The sequence below is a fragment of the Pseudophryne corroboree genome, chromosome 9 (genome assembly GCF_028390025.1).
Source record: "Pseudophryne corroboree isolate aPseCor3 chromosome 9, aPseCor3.hap2, whole genome shotgun sequence".
Taxonomy (NCBI): Eukaryota; Metazoa; Chordata; class Amphibia; order Anura; family Myobatrachidae; genus Pseudophryne; species Pseudophryne corroboree.
The window spans coordinates 271,716,361-271,734,568 of NC_086452.1; the positions used below are offsets into that span (position 1 = coordinate 271,716,361).

An 18,208-nucleotide genomic window follows, 5' to 3' on the forward strand; every position below is an offset into this window, starting at 1 on the left:
TGGACCCTTAGTGGTGACGCGGTTTGCGTTCCACCACCGGGTCTATGCGTTCCACATGTTACTTCCGTGTTAGGGACAGAAGAGACCGCTATGTTTAGCGGTGCTTATCCCTAACAACGTCAAAGGCAGGAATTGGAAAACCTTCTAATGGACATTATTGCCATAGTTACCCTACCATAAATATAGGAAGGTGAATTACATGAGGGTGTTTACTGTCAGATGACTTACAACTAAGCTTAAATATTTATTAAATTCCAGTTATTGTATAACATGCTGGCTTCTTATACGTGATCTTTTAATTTATAGTATAAGAATTTACAATTCTTTCAATACTTTTAATAATTGATTATGCAAGTGTGAGGTCATTTCCTGTATACCTCATTGGCCAGTGCCCAGATAAATAGCAAGGGGTTGCACAGTGCCCACATGTCTTGAGGAAGGCTCCTGTTGAGCCGAAACGCATCGACAATACTGGCCACTGTGCAACCTCTCTCAACTCCAAAAGCCAGCCTTTGAGGTATTTTTTTCATCATCTATTGCACTTTATGACATTTGGATTTCTTTATTTTTTATTGGTGCAAATTATGTTTTAATTTGACTCTCCTTCTAAGGAGTGTTTGTTGTCCATTCATGTACGTGTTTTTTCTTCCCAACTATGGGATTTTGTATAAAGTAATAAAAAAAAAAAAATGGACTGATTGGCACCATTCTTACTTTTTTTGCTTTGGAACTGCCAAACTGCGTATTGGTCTCCTGAAGTCTGAAATGGCTGTGGATTTGAAAGATACCTTGATAGGAACATCTTCATTTTTTTTTTGTGAGTGTGGTATGCATCTTTATTGATATAGCAATATAGGAGAAAGATACCTTTATATCCTTGACTCATTCACACTTTAAAGTGAGTTTAGGTATGCTCTTTCCTGTATACTATATGGTGAAGGACACACGGAGAGGGTGAAGAATCTTAAAGAAACCTTTTTGTGCACATATTTGTTCTTCCTAGTGTGAGTCGGGGTACGCACCGTATATAGGCCCTCATTCCGAGTTGATCGCTCGCAAGGCGATTTTAGCAGAGTTACACACGCTAAGCCGCCGCCTACTGGGAGTGAATCTTAGCTTCTTAAAATTGCGACCGATGTATTCGCAATATTGCGATTACTAACTACTTAGCAGTTTCTGAGTAGCTCCAGACTTACTCTGCCTGTGCGATCAGTTCAGTGCTTGTCGTTCCTGGTTGACGTCACAAACACACCCAGCGTTCGCCCAGGCACTCCCACCGTTTCCCCGGCCACTCCTGCGTTTTTTCCGGAAACGGTAGCGTTTTCAGCCACACGCCCCTGAAACGCCGTGTTTCCGCCCAGTAACACCCATTTCCTGTCAATCACATTACGATCGCCGGAGCGAAGAAAAAGCCGTGAGTAAAAATACTTTCATCATAGTAAAGTTACTTGGCGCAGTCGCAGTGCGAACATTGCGCATGCGTACTAAGCGGATTTTCACTGCGATGCGATGAAAAATACCGAGCGAACAACTCGGAATGAGGGCCATAGATCCCCTATTTATGCTACCGTCCCCTTCTATTCTGATGGGATAAGGACAGCTCTGTATATAAGAAGAAAAATCGCATAAAACAATATTACACATTGTATGTCTGCTCTTTTCTGTTTTCATATAAAACTGATGGACATTAACTACATCAATTGAGAACATCTGTTGAACAATTGAGGATCTACATACCAAACATCCTTAAGGGACATATATGTCATATTTATTTTATATCACTTTTATACTGTGGCGCTTATACTGAAAATTGTCTTTTCCTTGTACAATTTCTGTTTCTGTGGGGTGTGGTGGCATCCTGCCAGACAATTTATATCGGTTAAAGCTGCCTTGCGCACATTTCAAGTACTCTAAAACTTTTTGTTTTTATTGCTGTTGTGCAGCCTCTTGACCATCGAGTCGTGGCACTAAACTTTGAAGTGCCCCTGCCCCCACACTCTGACCACCGTCCGTGTCCATAGGCCTTGAACAAACTGTCAGGTCTGTAACTATCTGTTCCCGGAGGGGGCACTAGTGGGTCAGTGGTGGTGCGGTGGAGGAAACAAGGCTGTAGAAGATTCCTGTGCATGTGCGCAATGATATTTATTTAACACACAGAGGTATGACAGTCGCTGAAGCACAATAACAATACTGATGGTTTGAGCAAGGAAGCTGACAGAGGTATAACAACAGTCACAGGTGATGATCTGTAAACTAGTGAGATTAACACAGTGATGACCGGTCTGAAAGCCGATGGCAGGCATCGATGGTCGACTTGGAAGTCGATGGTAACAGGATCAAATATGCAGATGATGATAAAGCAACTGATGACAGTGAACACAGGCAATAGTAACTCTGGTAATTGGTCTGGAAATCAACAGCAATAGATTCACACAGGATGTATATATGCACAAGTCCACAAAGCCAAGCATGGCCAAAGCAGGAGACCGTTTGTAAATTGCAAGCTGGTTGTTTTAAGTGCCAGATGGAATAGCACAGCGCTAAACGCAGATAAACAACACACAGGTGAGAATGGTAAGTAGCACCTGGAGAAAGTCTTTTACTGTATGCAGAGGTGGAAGCTGACTGTGGAAGGAGTTGTAGCAGAGCTGGATGGCTGGAGCATGTAGTTCCACGGAAACACTGGAGCAAGGAAATCACTGGAGACAGGAGATGTTATACACTGGATGTGACGCGTTGTTCAGGGTGATGAGACTGAGACGATGTTCTGGATTTATACCCCTTGGTCAGCAGGCATTGGATGCTTGAATCATGTCTGCAGACTAGCGCAGGATTGGGTGTTACAGGTCAGCTGACCGCAAGTGTCATAGCGGCGCCCATTCTGCACAGATGGTGGGTACACACTGGATGGACTTCATGGGTACACAATGACAATGGGCACCGCGCCCGCGGACAGAGCATTCATGCAGCCGTAAACTGGGGCTGTGACCTCCGGAGGCCTGCACACCAGCACGCTGGTAAGTGAGATGCCACTGAATGCCGATGCCTGACAGTGATATTTGGAGATATGGGTTTTAATAATAAGAAAACAATTTGTGTTAATGCCTTTTTTAATCGCTTATTGTGTCACTATGCTCGAGGACTTAAGCTGGCCATACATTTGTCCGATATGGCCTCTTTTCAGCCGCATGTCTTTGACATCTGATCTAATCCGATCCAATGCACGGTCCCGTGCACATCGGGGCTGAGTCGGTGGTCGAACGTGCTGCACATAAGATAAATTGGATACGCAGCCATCAGGTGCACATCGCGGCTAGTTTTTTAGCACCTGCGATATATCGCATATGATTTCTCGGATGTCTTCACTTGAGTGGGTTTTCTCTGAACCCTCCCACCCACTCAGTCAGCGGCAGCAGCAGCTGCATGCGATATATCATATGCGATAAATCGCATGTAAAAATGGCACATCAAGTACCAAATCGGATGGAAGCACTCCCAGGGAGCAGCTGGGGGAGGTCCAGGGAAATCGGATCCAACTTGTGCCTCAGACAAGTTGCAGTTATGTATGGGACCTATAGAATCAGTTAAGCAATCCGTTTATGCTTTTCTCCTAGGAGTACATGGAAGTCTTGCATTGTCCAGAGAGTTTAGACAAAATCCAAGTCGGTAATGAACACATGTTGGAGAAACTGCGGCAGAGAATCAAAGAAAGAGACACTGCCTTAGAGGTAAATAACTGATAAGTTTTAGTACATAACTGGGATTATATAGTTTCATGTTGCATTCAAATAATTTAAGATTTACATGGAGAAAAGCAAAAAAGTTTTTAGAGTGCATTGAATACCAGTTCACTTTTAATATGTAATTTACATCAACCAAACATCTAGACTGCCTATGGGCATATTCCCATCTGGTTCAGACACCAGCGCTTTTTCAGTTCTCCAGTCTTATAGTATGTAGTAACGGGATCTCATGGCAAAGTGTATATGTAAGACAGCGAATGCAACTCTCCTAATAGAATCACTTTATTCGGCTCTGTTAAGTAACACTAGATGGATTGTTCCCTCCTTCGCTGCTAATTGCAGCAGCTTCCTAGATAAAGTTCAGTCTTGCTTCCATGTTCATGTAGCATGTGTATCCCGGGGCTGAGGCAAGTCTGTTTTGTGGGCGTATCTTGTGTGTTTTCACATTGCGCACATACACAGCCCCATTTTCAAATACACAGCCCCGTGGCATCTCCACTTGTGGCTGAAGGGACATTACTTGGTGGTAGTGGGGTGCTCCCACGTAGGCTAAGTTCACTGTGGGTGTTTTAAAGAAATTGTGGTTAGTGCACAAATGTACCTATCTTTCAGGCTGACCAAGTATAGGGCTGGTGCATGTCTGTACTGATAGTGGTGACAGCTATGAAACCAAGCATACTGTAGGTGTAGTTTTCCCACAGATTGGCAAATATACTCCTTTATTTCCATGCATGCAATGTAGGAGCAAGTACAACCGATTGCGTTCATCTCTGTATCTGCCCCAATATGCCTGTGAACTGTTTGGTTTGTTATAACTGATGTAGAGTCACATATAAATACTATGTAAAATTCCACTTTTCAATGAAATATTGAATCAGAATACTTCTGTTCAATAAAACAGCAGGCTGTGGACGATAAATTCTGTGCTCTGGAGGAGAAAGAAAAGGAGATTCAGCAGCTAAAAATGGTTATCCGTGAGAGAGAGCATGACTTGGAGCGGCTGAGTAACATTCTTTCCGGGAACGAGGAGACAATAAACGTATGTTCTTTTTCATAGCATGTAATATACACTTAGATGAAACATCCATTATATTTCTGATGTTTATGTTGAAGCTAGAACATAATACCGTATTTTACATCAGGTACTGAAAAATTAGTTAAGATAATTTCAAATCATTATGGTTAACAGGCAGCAAAAAAAAGGCGTTTCAGAGTGAAAAGTAGTTTTGGCAGTTCCAAGAGATATGGGCAGTCCATTTACCAATAATAAATGAGCTGGAGTATTTAGGAGAGATAGGGCTTTAAAGTCCAGGAAACATTCCTTTGCACTTTTATTTGATAAAGGTAATTTCTTCTTCCTCCATAGGGATTTCAGACTTTACGCGGGGTATAGGCTAGTGCAGGCCTGGCCAACCTGTGGCTCTCCAGCTGTTGCAAAACTACAAGTCCCATCATGCTTTGCCACAGTTTTGCTATTAGGGAAAGCTATAACTGTGACAGGGCATGCTGGGATGTGTAGTTTCACAACATCTGGAGAGCCACAGGTTGGCCAGGCCTGGGCTAGTGAGTAGGAGTCTGGGCACCAAATGGCTAACTTTTCTTTCCCAGCAACCCAGGCTCCCTCTCATACTATACCCTGCCCCCAGCCGGGTGTGGTATTGAAAGTCGACAGTAACTAGGTCGACAATGTCTAGGTCGACCACTATTGGTCGACAGTAACTAGGTCGACAGGGTCTTTAGGTCGACATGTTCTAGGTCGACAGGACAAAAGGTCGACATGAGTTTTTAATGTTATTTTGGTGTCGTTTTCTTCGGGCATGGTGCCTTCGCTCTGCTACCGCTTCACTCGGCACAGATTACCATTCCAATCGTAGTCCACGTGGATCGTTAAGTATGAAAAGGTTCAAAAAAAGAAAAAAAATTGTGAAAAACTCATGTCGACCTTTTGACCTGTTGACCTAGAACATGTCGACCCAAAGACCCTGTCGACCTAGACACCCCATCGACCTAGTTACCCCCGACCAATAGTGGTCGACCTAGACATTGTCGACCTAGTTACTGTCGACTTTCAGTCCGGATCCCCCCCCAGCCACAGGCAGCCAGTTTATCATTTGACGCCTGCAGGAGTGGGCACTGTTTTATGACGCTGCTGTTAATCAGCTTCTACTTTTCTTTCTTTCTTTTACCTTTATTTTTACTGAGTCGGCAGCACTAGGTGTCCTACCCGACACCTGCACTGCCGCTCAACTGACCCCCAGCAGCATCTATGGCCGGGCTCCACAGCACACACCAGGAGCCACAGCCGGAAAGCTTGCTGTGAGGGAGACCACCGGCTCTTCTGACAGTGGTTGTACAGGTTGCTTGCACCCCCATTACACCACTAGGGCAGTTAAGCAATGGGGAACTACATTGTAGGATACCATTTGCCCTTGTGTCCATGTCGGACCAACCTCCTCTTGGTTTGGTATACGAACAGTTCATTACGACTAATACTCAGCCAGAAGTCGCCAACAGGTACTTGCGGGTTCTCAGGTTCCGCATGGAGTCTCTTTGTTCCATCTTACAAGCTTAAAATTGGGGTCTACATGGCCTCCTTGGACATCCAGACTGCCTCTGGGCATATTCCTATTCTGGCTCAGTAACCAGTGCTTCTTCAAGTTTGCTGTACAGAAGAAGCACTTTTAGCTTTGGGCATTTCACTTTTGTACCTTCCACAGCTCCTCATATCTTCACGAAGGTTATGGCAGTTATGACAGTTCCTCTTCGACACAGAGGGGTCTGCATTCTGTCTTATCTGGGCGTCCTGCTTTTTCAGTCCCAGAGAGTACATCCATCTCGTTTTAGGCCTTCTCCAGTCTCACGAATGGATTATCAGTTGAAGGTAATCATCCTTGACTCCATCTCAGAAGATGTTACTTTTAGGCCTTGCTGGATTCCAGAGTTCAGCAAGTGTTCTGTCCCATAGACAAACTCCGGAAATTAAAGGCCAACATTTGCTCATTTGTATGCCATCGCTAGTGTCACTAAACCCTTGCATGCAGATCCTGGTCTCTCTAGTCCCCACCTTCGACATAGTGTAGTATGCCCAGTTTCACTCCTGTCCTCTCCAGTGGGAGACGCTGTCCTGGTGGAACAAATCCCGTCTGCAGCTCAAGTCACAAACGATCATCTACTTTTGAGAGGTCTATCTCTCCCTCTTGCGGTGGCTCCTTAAATCTTACCTGGCCTGGGGCCTTCGCTTTCAGATTCAGGACTAGGCCTTGTTCACCACCTTCACAAGTCTTCAGGGGTGGGTGAGTGGTGTCTTGTCAACCGACTTTTCAGAGTCGCCTATCTTCATTGAGGGTACAAGTTTCAGCACTTACCATCCTCTTCCAGAGACAGATTGTGCTGTTGCCTCATGTTTGGACTTTCCTACTGGGTGTCCTCCACATGCAGCCTCCATTTGTACCTCCGGTGGTTCCATGGAACTTAACTTTGGTTCTTAGGGCTCATCATGCTTCTTCTTTTGAGCCCTTGGACACTGTGGACATTCGTTGGCTTACGTGGAAGACTGTCTTCTTTCTTGCCATGGATTTGGCCCGGTGGGTGTCAGATTTGAGTACGTTGTCTTGTCGCACTCCATATCTGATTTTTCACTCAGACCGGGCGGTTCTTTGGACATAATTTGGTTACCTCCTTAGGGTAGTTTCGTGGTTTCACTCTACCAAGAGATCATAGTCCCTTCTTTTCAGGAACCAGATTCTTTACCGGAGGAGGCATTCTTGGATGTTGTGTGGCCCTTCGGATTTATGTGGACAGGACACAGAATCTCTATACAGGTATTGACTCCTTGTTTGTCCTATATGGCTTTTTCAAATGGGACTGGTCGGCTACCAAGCAGACTTTGGACTGGTGGCTTAGTTTGTTCATCTGTAATACTTATTCTGCAGCATACCTTCCTGCCCCAGCCTTGGTGGCAGCTCTTTTCATCCAGGCGTGGCCAGCTCAACGCAGTGCCCCCTGCGTAGCAGCTTTGTAGAGTGGCCACATGGTTCTTTGACCATATGTCTCTCTAATTCTTTTCCTTTGACACCTTTGCCTCTACAGTTGCCATTTTCGGATGAAGGGTTTTCAGGCAGCTTAGGCGCGTCCCCTCTCTTAGAGGAATAGCTTTGGTATGTCCCAGCGTAAATCCCCCATATGGAGGAAGAAGAAAAGGAGATTTATTTGTTTAACTGTTAAATCCTTATCCTCGATTCCATAGGGGACACAGGGCGCCTGCCCTGACATACTTGGGTTGCGGAGCTTTGCTCTGCTTCCAGTTCCCCTGTACACATCTTCTATGTGGCTCTCAAGACCCACTTCTTCACCAAACCCAGCCAAATCTCATCCTAAGCCTCTGTTCCACATTCTCTATGTACCCCATCTGTGTCACCCCTGTCTGTCTACCCCTCCCCTTTAGATTGTAAGCTCTCACGAGCAGGGCCTTCTTCCCTCATGTGCTTATCCTTTGTCTTACTATAATGTTCTTCAACTGTACCACATCCAGCAGTCTTCTGCCACCTGATACTTATTCCAGTGTCATCTGCTGATGTAACTATGTTTATTTACCCTGTACTTGTCCTATACTGTCATCAACTGTAAGTTGCTGTTTTCCTGTTTGATTATTTATGTACTCTGTAATTGGGCGCTGCGGAACCCTTGTGGTGCCATATAAATAAAGGATAATAATAAAATAATAATAATGTGTTCGGACCTGAGTGTGTGCCTGTCTTCCTTCTTATCACTACTGCCTTGGGCTTGGTAACTTAACTAGCTGCCTGTGGCTGGGGTATAGTAGGAGAGGGAGCCTGGGATTGAAAAGTTAACCATTTGGTGCCCAGACTCCTTCTCACCAGCATAGACCCAGCGTAAAGCCTGTGTCCCCTATGAAATCGAAGAAATAACTTAACAGCTAAGCAAATAAATCTCCTTTTTGACTTTTTGTCACTTCCTGAACACTAGCAGAAGTGCTAGAACAAAAAGCCCCATTCATAAGTGTTTCTTTCAACTTTTCTATTGAGGCAATAAAAAAGTTAATAACCCTAATCTGCAAATCAGATTGTGATGTATTCTGGTCTATGATATGTGTTAATATGGAGGTGTTTATTTATCCATAGTAGCGCCCAATTAGTGTTTGTGGTTTATGATACTCATTTTGATTTCTCAAAGTTGTAGGTTGTGAGTTATTTGCTTTATGACAACTCTTGCCCAGTTTTAGTAGAATTAATGAAGGTGAGGCACTCAGGATGACAATAAAAGTAACGTATAACCTGCATGGACAACAGCATGAAGCCACCTTGTAAAATATTTACTTGCCAAAATGTGTCACTCAGTTGTAAAGATATCACACTGATAATGTCCCCCTCTACTGACTGTGGCCCTCATTCCGAGTCGTTCGCTCGGTATTTTTCATCGCATCGCAATGAAAATCCGCTTAGTACGCATGCGCAATATTCGCACTGCGACTGCGCCAAGTAATTTAACAATGAAGATAGTATTTTTACTCACGGCTTTTTCATCGCTCCGGCGATCGTAATGTGATTGACAGGAAATGGGTGTTACTGGGCGGAAACACGGCGTTTTATGGGCGTGTGGATGAAAACGCTACCGTTTCCGGAAAAAACGCAGGAGTGGCTGGAGAAACGGGGGAGTGTCTGAGCGAACGCTGGGTGTGTTTGTGACGTCAAACCAGGAACGACAAGCACTGAACTGATCGCACAGGCAGAGTAAGGTTGAAGTTACTCAGAAACTGCAAAGTAGTTTGTAATCGCAATATTGCGAATACATCGGTCGCAATTTTAAGAAGCTAAGATACACTCCCAGTAGGCGTAGGCTTAGCGTGTGTAACTCTGCTAAATTCGCCTTGCGACCGATCAACTCGGAATGAGGGCCAGTGTTAATAGATTGTATTAATATCATATTGGACCAAGCATATGCTGGGTCACGTCAATCTGACTCCCGTCTAGCATAGAAAATGATAATCAATCACGGACACATTGGATGCCTATAGTTATGCCTGAGTACAGATTTTTAGTGGTCCATCCATGGTATTGAGTGGGTGCAGACTGAAAGGCTGAATGCGACTGTCCACTCATATGTGATTATTTAATGTCCTGGACAGACCACTAGACACAAAATAAATCCAAACCATCACTTCTTGGTGAGTAGTATTAGTGTGAAGATGGATTTGGCTAACTTCCCCAGGGGGGTCCCGGGGATCCTGTTCTTGGATTACTAATGAGAGGGATTGGAAAGGCTAAAACATTTTTTAAGTGTACATTTACAAAGCACCTTATATGCCAACAACACCACTTTTATTATAAACACTCTTTCACTGCATTTACAAATTGAATTTTTCAAGAATACTACCCTCAAAACAAAATGTTTAAAGTTGTTGCATAACTTAATCAGATGTTAATGCCAAGGAAGTTAATTAAATCTTAAAATATGAATACGTTAAGGGTAACTCCAAATTAATTTACATTTTTCTTGCATTTGTTGTCAGTAGCTTTTAACATATCTATCACGCTACTGGTGAAGAAAACCAAGGGATTTTATTTAAGATAATTTAAAATATACATAGTGATGTGTGTGTGTGTATGTATGTATGTATGTATGTATATATATATATATATATATATATACACTAGAAAAGAGGCATCTAAGAGATGTTATTAATATCTTCAAATATGCAAAGGGTCATTACAAGGAGTTAGCAGGGGAGTTGTTTATTAAGAGAACTCTGTATAGGACACGTGGACACTCACTGAGGCTAGAGGAGGGAAAATTCCGTACAAATAGGAAAGGGTTCTTCACCGTAAAAGCAATAAGGATTTGGATCTCCCTGCTGGAGAAGGTAATAATGGCAGACTCTGTAAATGCATTTAAAAACGGATTGGACAGCTTTCTAGCTGTAAAAAGTATCCAAGGCTATAGCATTTAATATATTAATATATTAACTTTAAGTATCTGGGAGTGGTACAAAATCTAGTTGTCAATTGGTACGAAACCATTACTTCAGCCGGTGCATTATAATGTGCACAGCTTAATACAGAATGCAGGTTGAACCTGATGGGCATTTTGCCTCTTTTCAACCTCATTAACTATGTTACTATATATATATATATATATATATATATATATATATATATATATATATATATATATAAATACCACTTGTCCGGCACTCTATGTTCCAATCAGATCAACTTGTCCTGGTGCGCAACCTCTTGCAGAGCATACAAACAACAAACCAAATGGAGGCACTCAGAAAGAAAAAAGACGACACACCGCTGGATAGGTCCTATCCAGCGGTGTGTCGTCTTTTTTTTTTTTTTTTTCTTTCTGAGTGCCTCCATTTGGTTTGTTGTGTATATATATATATATATATATATATATATATATATATATATATATACCCGTGTGTGTGTGTGTATATATGTATGTATATATATATATATTTAGAGGCAAATATAGGTGGCACTCAGAAGACTTCATCTAGTTCCTTTTATTTATAGGTAGATCATCCTACAATTGTTTCGGGCATCAGCCCATCGTCGGGGATGCACATACCATCACATACAACACTTAAATACCCCAAAAAGACCCTTCCCCCTTAGTCAGCGTGCAAAATCAGCCTCATGTGAGGGTATGTGCATCCCTTATGACGGGCTGATGCCCGAAACAATTGTAGGATGATTTACCTATAAATAAAAGGAACTAGATGAAGTCTACTGAGTGCCGCCTATATTTACCTCTATCTTTTGGCAATTACTTCCCAGGAGGGCACCGGAGCAGTTGCTGTCTATATCACGTGAGTGCCGGGTGTTTCAAAAGATTGTATGTGTGTGTGTATATATATTATATATATATATAGAGAGAGAGAGAGAGAGCGAGAGAGAATACAAATGTGTGTGTAATCTTTGTGTTGATGTTAAGAGCTACCATTGTTTTTGCATTTGTTCGTACCTGAATATATGTGTAAATAACTATATTTAACAAGTTAGATTACCTGCATGCATTTTAGAGTTTGGACAATCTTGTGAAGGCTAAGGACCTGGAATTGGAACAGATCATTGCTGATTACAAAAATCTGCAGTGGTTAAAACAGGAAACAGAGGGGAAATACAGATGTTCCCTGAATGAGAGGGAGGCCATTATTCTGCAGCTGCAAAAAACACTTCAAGAGAGGAACAAAGAGATTGAGGTGAGAACATCAGTGAGTAACTGTAGTAATAGTGAACAGAAAATCTTAAACACCCTTTATACAGATTTATTATAGATTGAGTTACTATTATAGAGTTTGTGTTATTTAATTAGTTGTCTACAGTTATGTGTATCTTTTTAAAAAGCTGTCATGGATACTAAGAGAAGAAACTAGATTGTGGTATAATTATTAAAGTTATTTTGCCGGGAATTTCCCCAAAACTAACATTTTGGAGGGATCTAAACATCTCCAGAATGTAACAAGGAGGGAGCACAATAGATATCTCGGATATCTGCTGCGGTCACTTCATTTCCGACTGCAAAAACAGCCCCAAACAAACTGTTGGATTTACAAACTTAATTTTGAAGCTTGGCGCCGACAATTAACGCCATCTGAAAATAGTGTTAACTAATAGTAGCCTATGGACTACTTTAGGGCATATTTTACCAGAGAGGGTTCCTCTAGAGCCCTCCTCATCAACATCCATTGATGCATACGCACTACACGCACCAAGTCCAAATTAGGAAGCAGTGGAACTATATCTTTGCTTGCAGCCCTTGCCAGGACAAAGCTTTCTCAGAAGCTCTGGCCCGGTGCCCCAACTATAGTAGATACATGCAGTCATCTGCAAGACCGCATTGCGAGCTAGGGTGAAATTCTAATTTTATATGTGGTTGTTTGTAAGTACTGTATGTTCCAACCAAGTGTTACAGTGTTATACTGAGAAAATTGGAACAATGTCTACCTGTTTGAAATAAATAAAAAAAATTCTGGTGATTGATGGAATATTTAAAGGGTTTTACAATATTAAGCAACATATATGTATTGGTTTGTTCATGCCCTCAAGAAACATTTCCCTGATAATTATCCTGGCTACCTCATGTTTTTATATCATGAAGACATAGTTGTTTATTGTTATTGCCTTTTTGTTGTATTAACACACAAAGCAGACACGGCAGCATCTAAAGGGGTTTTAAAAGTATGGACTTGACAGTGGGAGGAACTAGGTAGAACGTGGGTGATCCATGTTGATAGGCACTGGCAGGGGCTACCCAGGTCTTCTAGCACCCTGTGGGAGAATTTTTGGAGCCCCCCCTGTCCTCCCAATCCAACTAGTTCCCCCCACCTTCCCCGCCATACACAGTAACAAAAAAACAACAACACATTGGTCCCTATAGAAAAAAATGAAGAAGGATGGATTTATGTCATTACATTTGTATTCCATGCAGCACACTCCCCTCCAGACTGACACAAGACACCTTGTGTATTTACATCCCCAAATTACCTCATGCAGACCCTCCTGTCCGTCCCTTATGTAGTGTTACACCCCAATGCCCAATACAACATAATGCTCTTATAGGAGAAGGATTGGTGTAATGTAGGTGTGGAGGGCACTAACCACCAGCATCTAATAGACATATCAGCTCATCTTTGAACAAGCAGGCTAACACTGGAGTCACTGATGTGAAATCAGTTACATTTTGAGCAAGTTCATAATTGAAGCATGTGGAAAGGTGAGGGCTTAATGATAGGTAGAGTGAAGGAAAGGGTAGATTACTAAAGTAATTGTTAATGCAGAATGGAGGGGCTTATTATGAAGCAGAGAGGAAGGGTTGGCTGTATTGATGAAGGGGAAGATGTTGCTATAAGTGGAGAGGAGTAGGATTAATTAGATAACGACAATTCTAATTTGACTTACAAAACAGTACGAACACTTTGCATATACTTTCATGCTTCTGACATTCATAGTACAATTCTCTCAAAGTACAAACAGGAAAAATGGGTTCTAGAGAATTTGAATATTCTTTTCTGGGAAGCATACTTGTTGCAATGCATTATATAAAAGTGGCAGTTCACTGAAGAGTAAACAAAGCTAAACTGAGCCTAAATTGAGAAAATGACGATGAAATTGGCAACAACCGTGAAATGGACTTAGCAGACAAGTAGGCACACATAAAGAAACATTCCGGCACTGCTTTTTATGTAGTTGGAAGTTCGTTAAAGCCTGCAAACATTTTTACAGGTGTATTAATATTGTGCATATTTTAGGAGATGACTGCATGCTTTCTGGGCAAATCTGAGGTTGGCAGTGGGGAGATGATTGAAGAGTTAAAAATTTGCCTACTGAGGAAAGAGAAGATGCTACAGGATGCTGTATTTGCTAGGAGCCAGCAAGCTGAAGAGCACATGAGTGAGGTCATGGAACTCCTGACAATGGTGAGGCTATTAAATGCAACCCCCTCTGATAGTACAGTAATATGTTTCAAGATGTTTCAAGAAATGTACTAATGCTTTATACGCCATATTTTAGTTATTGTAGTTAATGTGTACCTGTAGCAATTGCTCATAGAAAGCAGGAGAGAGCGCCCCCCCCCCCCCCATTCACTTTCAGCTACCATTGGCTGCCTGATGCCCAGTCGCAGTCTCTCTTTTCCTTCTTCTACCAGGGTTGTATGCATGTAAAACTAAATTGTTCCCTCATGTCGTATATCTCTGCCTACCAAACAAAAAGAAGTACTCCATCACCATCATAAAAAAGCCTATAGACTTGACTGACAGTAGTATTCTACAAAAGCGTTACAATACAGAAATAAAGTCAAGTCTAACTTATTGACAACTAGAGGTAGTTAACACCTGCCTTACCATTCATTATGTGCGCAGGGGACCTCATTCAGGTCTGGGTGTATCTGCACCCCAAGCCACAAATTACAGATGTCCAGTACTTTGTGCGTGCGCAGGACCCGTTCTGCGCGTGCACGAACGGGCCCTATAACACAGGATGTAAGTCTGATGCTGTTTGCGGATGGGGAGGGGGCAGCGACAGCCTCTGCTGAAAACGGAGGCGTGTCGCCAGCCTTTATGGGAAGGGAAGAGGCCAGGATATCCATAATTAGACGGAGATATCCTGACCTCTTACAAGGATCTGTAACGGCTGGCTTGCACTGTCCAGTGGTGTCGCAGTGATCCGATGCTGCGTCCTAGGTCCGTCCACAGCTCTGATCACTACTGCAGCAGGAGGCGTTTACTTCCAATAGACACCTCCTGCTGCATTTACAGACAGAGCTATCACTGCTTCTTCCATACAGTAATGTATTTCATTTATTGCATATTCATATTATTCTGTGATGTGCTGTCCTCAAATGATCTAAATAATTATATGCCTGTGATAAAATAAATCGCTGTCAGTTTGACACTTTGGGCTTGATTTAGATGCGGTGGGAGTTACTATTGCTGCTGCTTACATGGAAACGGCAGCAATAGCACTAATACTGTTTGTTATTGCAGCAGTTGGCGTCATGCCTCCTGCTTGCATTAGTGATCCGAGCTGTGTCCTAGGACGCAGCATCGGATCATTTGCGGCACCATAAACGGCTCCAACAAAGAGGATCTTCCGGCGCAGATACTGGCCTCGCCACTCTCCTAAACTGGCAACGGCACGCCTCTGTTTTAGGAAACTGAGATGGTTGCCACCCCCTCCCAGCTCCCAAACAGCAGCAGACTGTCAATCACTTACTGCCTGCTGCCGATCTACATCTGACACCACAGAACCGTATTGCACATACGCAGTACGGGGCCGGCACATGCATAAAGTACCAACATTGGTACTTTTGGCATGCTCCACACCTCCAACCACATTTGAATTTGCCCCTCTTTGCCCAGTCCCAAATATAAACTTTTCAGAATTCTTTAAATTAGCACTTTAAAATATTGCCTGGGACAATTTAGGTTGTGCTATCCAATTAACCCTGTCACAGATTTTCCATAACAACTTTATCTGATTTATTGCGATTTATAGTAATGTATGTAACGCTTTCACCTGGAGGTAGTATCCCCTCCTCCCCTCCCCCTTGGGCGGAGTGGGGACGGGGAGATCTTGCCAGTTTGTAGAGGTATTACCAGTACCATAACAACTGAAGCCCTGGTATTCTGTACTGGGGCTCTCCCCATCTCAGTACCCCTGCTGGCGTTATCGCTTACACGGGGCACCTGGATGCTGATGCTTCCATTGCCTTTGGGAGTTGCATCTCGTTTTCTACAAATTCATAACTAAACTAAAATAAATAGGATTCAGGGCTGAACACAATGGTAACCCATCCAGAATGTGTTTCATATATAATTGCCTTGTGTTTTGTATCTTTTTTCCAAAGTTTGTACAGCCACAGTCACACACAGAATATAGGCATGTCGCATATCATTCTAATAAGAATAAGCAGTTTGTGTGTCCTGTTCCTATAGTGAAGCGACTAAGACGAATTATTATGAAAAAAGTTGCACATAAAGACAGTCAACGCTACCCAGTCACACCATGGCATGGTGTGACTAGAAGAGCTGTTTAACATGACTGCAGCAAGAATATAGGAGGACACATCTGTATGACATCAAAATAGCAGGGTACCATGAAAAGCTCTTAGGGGGAATGGCCAATAGTGGTGGACAGCGGCGGCTCCTAACTTTTAAAGGTAAGGGGGCTGCCGCTGCCCATGCTGGAGAGGGAGACATGAGAGCCGGCCCCCGGGCAGCCGAGTCTTGGCGCCTGCGCAGTAGATCTGGCAGGTGCCGGGACCTGCGCATGCACACAAGTGGCAGCTTGAGTGCGCATAAGCATACCCCTGGCTTCTAAAGGATGCATCGGCTGCAGACCATAGAAGCCGGGTAGGGCTGACGATCAGGCAGGAAGTGGCTTCCAACAGGAAGCCAGCTCTCTCCTATTCCCAGTCTTGTCAGGCAGTCCTGGAGGTAGGAAAAGCCTACCAATGAGACTGCCTGTCCTGCAGGTGACTGGCAGGTAGGACTTTCAATAGGAAGTCACTGCCAGTCACAGTGAAGACAGTGCGGTCACGGACTGCATCTTGTTTCACTAACACTGAGCGGGGTGGCAGATTTTACCTGGGGGGTAAGTCCTGCAGCCCATAGGTAAAATCCACCATTAATGGTGGACATACTGTATTTGTACTACTACTCTACTACTACCCCCCCCTCCCCCCCCCCCCCCGGTGTCCATGGAAGACAATAGCAACAACCCACTAACATCTTCCTCTTAGAGGCTAATGATTTTAGTTTGCAAGACTTGTTCTTCATAAACCCGTGCTTGCTGATATTAGTATAGTTTCAATAATACATCCATAGCATAGTGGCTTTTCTTACTTTCATTTCAAATATTTTAGGCAAGACTGCTCCTATGTACAATATATAATTTCCTTGCTGTGCTTTTGTTAGCTGTTCCCCCACCAATTGTATGGTGCTGCTCATGCTAAAAATGACTAGTGGGTGATCTGTTATTGTACCTCAGGTTCCTAACAGTATATGTGGTTGTCATCTGTAATAATAGTTGTATCTATCTATCATAGGGCCTAATTCTGAGTTGATCCCAGCAGCAATTTTGTTAGCAGTTGGGCAAAACCATGTGCACTGCAGGAGGGGCAGATATAACATGTGCAGAGAGAGTTAGATTTGGGTGGGGTGTATTTAAACTGAAATCTAAATTGCAGTGTAAAATTAAAGCAGCCAGTATTTACCCTGCACAGAAACACTATAACCCACCCAAATTTAACTCTCCCTGCAAATGTTATATCTGCTCCCCCTGCAGTGCACATGGTTTTGCCCAATTGCTAACAAACTTGCTGCTGCGATCAACTCAGAATTACCCCCATAGTATTACTAGTCTGTTATTTTTTCTGTGTAAGGCGCAATGTAATGGTATGTTTGGGTAGTTGTGTCACAATGCTTTTTCAAATAAGTTTCTATTACTTTGTATTTGCAGATCTCTTCAGAGAAAATGGATCAAACCATAATTTGTCAGAACTGCTCAGTAAAAGAACAGCAAAGCCCTGCTAGTGTGAGTCAGTCTGTGGAACATTTGACTCATTTTATCCATCTCCAAAAATTTCTGCAGGAGAAGGAGAAAATAATTCAGGTAGTTTTGTCTTAACTATGTCTGACATCAATTTCTAAAGATGATTTAGAGCAGATGGTAAAACTTAATACTCCCCAATGCTTCTCTGCAAATATAATTTCTTTGGTGAACAAGGGCAAGACTTTAACCCCTTTGGAGTTGTTTCATTGCCCACGGGCGGGATGTGCAACGAGAAAATGTGATAAAAACCCTGTTTTCTGGGTTTTACCGCATTTCCCGTATGTACCAATACCGGGAAGCCATGTTTCCGGTCCGCAAAAGCTGGCATTACCCTTTGGAAGCCTATGGACTTCTTTTCGCATCGGTGCTGCCAGAGGGATC

General features: G+C 43.0%; 1 protein-coding gene across 5 annotated transcripts in view; it reads left to right on the forward strand.

Moving 5' to 3' along the window:
• The window catches only part of PDE4DIP (phosphodiesterase 4D interacting protein), a 1,081,329-nt gene that overhangs the window by 427,295 nt on the left and 635,826 nt on the right, over positions 1–18,208 (forward strand). For all 5 annotated transcript variants that reach the window (XM_063940306.1, XM_063940302.1, XM_063940304.1 and 2 more), the window contains 5 exons: positions 3,615–3,728; positions 4,645–4,782; positions 11,794–11,973; positions 14,023–14,190; positions 17,735–17,887. In XM_063940306.1, the coding sequence (XP_063796376.1) occupies positions 3,615–3,728; positions 4,645–4,782; positions 11,794–11,973; positions 14,023–14,190; positions 17,735–17,887 (753 nt within the window). The remainder of the gene's footprint in view (positions 1–3,614; positions 3,729–4,644; positions 4,783–11,793; positions 11,974–14,022; positions 14,191–17,734; positions 17,888–18,208) is intronic.